Source organism: Humulus lupulus, chromosome 9 (assembly GCF_963169125.1).
Source record: "Humulus lupulus chromosome 9, drHumLupu1.1, whole genome shotgun sequence".
Classification (NCBI taxonomy): Eukaryota; Viridiplantae; Streptophyta; class Magnoliopsida; order Rosales; family Cannabaceae; genus Humulus; species Humulus lupulus.
In genome coordinates, this window is record NC_084801.1 from 163,702,232 (window position 1) to 163,705,402 (window position 3,171).

A 3,171-nucleotide genomic window follows, 5' to 3' on the forward strand; every position below is an offset into this window, starting at 1 on the left:
ACTTATCTTAAATTTACGCAACAAGTTTTTGGCGCCATTTCCGGGGACTGTTTAAAGTCATTTATTGTGAAATTAACTATATCGCAATTTGGTTTTATTTTTTTTGTGCTAACTTGGGTGATTCTCATGCAATTTCAGGTTTACACATTGTATGAACGAGAATCAAGACTCTGAACTACTTCCCATTGATCCAGAAATCGAGCGTACATTTAGAAGAATGCAAAAGATACAATAATAAAAAAGGGGAGTAATGATGATGGATGCTGAGCAAGGAGCTCAACAGGGAGCTGCTCAAGGGGCGACAAATCTAGCAGGAGCTGCTCAAGAACGCGTAGCTCAAGGGGGAGTAGCGGCCAATAATGGGCAAAATGTAGTGATTGCGGCTGATGATAGAGATCATGCTATCAGGCAGTATGCTCTTCTCGTCTTCAATGAGCTCAATTCAGGCATCGTTAGACCAGAAATCCAGGCTACACAGTTTGAGTTGAAGCCCATTATGTTCCAGATGCTTCAAACTATGGGCCAGTTTAGTGGGATGCCAACAGAGGATCCTCACCTTAATCTTCGATTGTTCATTGAAGTGAGTGATTCATTCAAGCTTCCGGGAGTTACAGAATATGATTTGAGAGTGAAGTTGTTCCCATACTCCTTGAGAGACAGAGCTAGAGCTTGGTTGAACTCTTTGCCATCTGATTCTGTGACTACTTGGCAAGAGTTGGCTGAGCGGTTTTTGATGAAGTATTTCCCTCCCACTAAGAATGCCAAGCTCCGCAATGAGACTACTTCATTTCAGAAACTTGATGAAGAATCTTTATATGAGGCATGGGAGCGGTTTAAAGAGTTGTTGCGCAAATGCCCTCACCATGGCATTCCACATTGCATCCAGATGGAGACCTTTTATAACGGTCTCAATGCTCATACTAGAATGGTGGTTGATGCTTCAGTGAATGGGGCTCTTCTTGCTAAGTCCTGTAATGAGGCATATCAAATCCTTAAGAGGATATCCAACAATAATTATCAGTGGCCCACTACTAGATCAGCTATAGGTAGAAAGGTGGCTGGTACTCATGAGGTAGATGCCATCACTTCTTTGGCAGCCCAAGTTTCCTCTATTTCGAATATGCTCAAGACAATGAACATGGGAATGAATCATTCAATGGGGAAGCCTATGGGGACACAAATGGGGCACATGGAGAACATTTCTTGTGTGTATTGTGATGAGGGTCATACTTTTGACAACTGTCCTTCCAATCTAGCAGTTGTGTGTTACATGGGGAATCAAAATAGGAATGGCCCTTATTCTAATTCCTACAACCCATCATGGATGCAACATCCCAAATTCTCATGGAGTAATCAAGGGACTGGCCCTAGCAATCCTTCTATGCCTCCAAGACCAAATTTCTCACTGGGTTATCCCCCACAAGCACCACAACAAAGGACACAACAACAAGCAATGCAATCTAGCTCTCTTGAGAACATGTTGAAGGAATATATAGTGAAGAATGAAGCCATGATTCAAAGCCAAGCGGCTTCATTGAGAAACTTAGAAAATCAAGTTGGGCAACTAGCAAATGAGCTTAGAAATAGACCCCATGGTACGTTATCAAGTGACACCGAGAATCCAAGAAATGGGAGCAAAGAACATTGTAAAGTCGTCACTTTGAGAAGTGGGAAGGAGTTGGAGAATTCCAAAAAAAATTATGGGCACGAGGGTGAGCCCTCTTCAATCCAAATAAATGAGGAAATTCAAAAAGATGCTGAAATTCCTAGTGTCAAAAAATCTGCCTCTAGCCAGAATGTCGCACCATCAGCACCTAGACAGATCAATTTCAAAGCAGCCACCTCCATTTCCCCAACATTTTCAGAAGCAAAAGTTAGATTCGCAATTCAAGAAATTTCTAGATATGTTGAAGCAGTTGCATATCAACATCCCACTTGTAGAGGCACTTGAGAAAATGCCTAACTATGTGAAATTCATGAAAGATGTTCTTACAAGGAAGAGAAGGTTAGGAGAGTTTGAAAACGTGGCTCTAACTAGAGAGTGTAGTTCATTTCTGCAAGACAAGTTGCCACCAAATTTGAAGGATCCTGGGAGTTTCACTATTCCCTGTACTATTGGAGATACTTATTGTGGGATGGCTTTATGCGATTTGGGTGCAAGCATTAACTTGATGCCAATGTCTATTTTCAAGCAATTGGGGATTGGAGAAGTTAGGCCTACTACAGTTACTCTTCAACTAGCAGAAAGATCTCTTGCTCATCTGGATGGGAAGATTGAAGATGTATTGGTGAGGGTAGACAAATTCATATTCCCTGCTGATTTTATTGTGCTAGACCATGAGGCAGATAGAAAGGTGCCCATTATCTTCTGAGGCCATTTCTTGCGACAGGAAGAACTTTAATAGATGTGCAGAAGGGGGAGCTGACTATGAGGGTCCAAGATGAAAAGGTGACTTTTAATGTTTTTAAAGCTATGAGATTTCGTGATGAGGTTGAGGAATGCTCAGTGGTTTCAGTGGTAGATTCTTTGGCATCAAGGGAGTTTGAGACTAGTAATGTTGGTGATCCATGAGGAGGAGTACTTAGCTTGGTTGGAGGCTAATTCTCAAGGGTTAAGAACAAGAAACCGATTTGATTCATTGCAGTTGTCGTCTAGGGAGTTCAAAGCTCCTAAACCATCCATTGAAGAGCCACCTGAGTTGGAGTTGAAAGTCTTGCCATCACATTTGCGATATGCCTACTTGGGTCCATCATCCACTTTACCTGTCATTATTTTAGTGGAGTTGAGCCAGGATCAAGAAGAAAAGTTCAAAAAGGCCATTGGGTGGACTATTGCAGATATTCGAGGTATTAGTCATTCTTTGTGTATGCATAAGATCTTGCTTGAAGACAGTGAAAAAGGTTCTGTTGAGGGGCAAAGAAGACTAAATCCTATCATGAAGGAAGTATTGAAGAAAGAAATCATCAAGTGGTTGGGTGCTGGCATTATTTATCCTATCTCTGACAATTCATGGGTGAGTCTTGTATAGTGTGTACTTAAGAAGGGTGGGATCACAGTGGTGAAGAATGAAGATAATGAGTTGATTCCTACTAGAATTGTGACTGGATGGAGGATTTGCATGGACTATAGGAAGCTAAACAAGGCCACTAGGAAGGATCATTTCCCTCTTC

At 41.6% G+C, this 3,171-nt stretch overlaps 1 protein-coding gene and 1 non-coding gene across 2 annotated transcripts; one reads left to right on the forward strand and one right to left on the reverse strand.

The window, feature by feature from the left end:
- Positions 1-763: 763 nt before the first annotated feature.
- On the reverse strand, positions 764-870 carry LOC133802689 (small nucleolar RNA R71). The gene has a single exon (XR_009877434.1). It is a non-coding gene; the product is annotated as a small nucleolar RNA R71 (small nucleolar RNA).
- Positions 871-1,955: 1,085 nt separating this feature from the next.
- Positions 1,956-2,372, forward strand: LOC133800259 (uncharacterized). The gene has a single exon (XM_062238213.1). It carries the CDS (start codon positions 1,956-1,958, stop codon positions 2,370-2,372), a length of 417 nt encoding a protein of 138 aa, XP_062094197.1.
- Positions 2,373-3,171: the final 799 nt, after the last annotated feature.

What these genes read in the sequence shown, in the direction of transcription:
- LOC133800259 (XM_062238213.1), top strand. Translation starts at nt 1,956, where the DNA reads ATGCCTAACTATGTGAAATTCATGAAAGATGTTCTTACAAGGAAGAGA.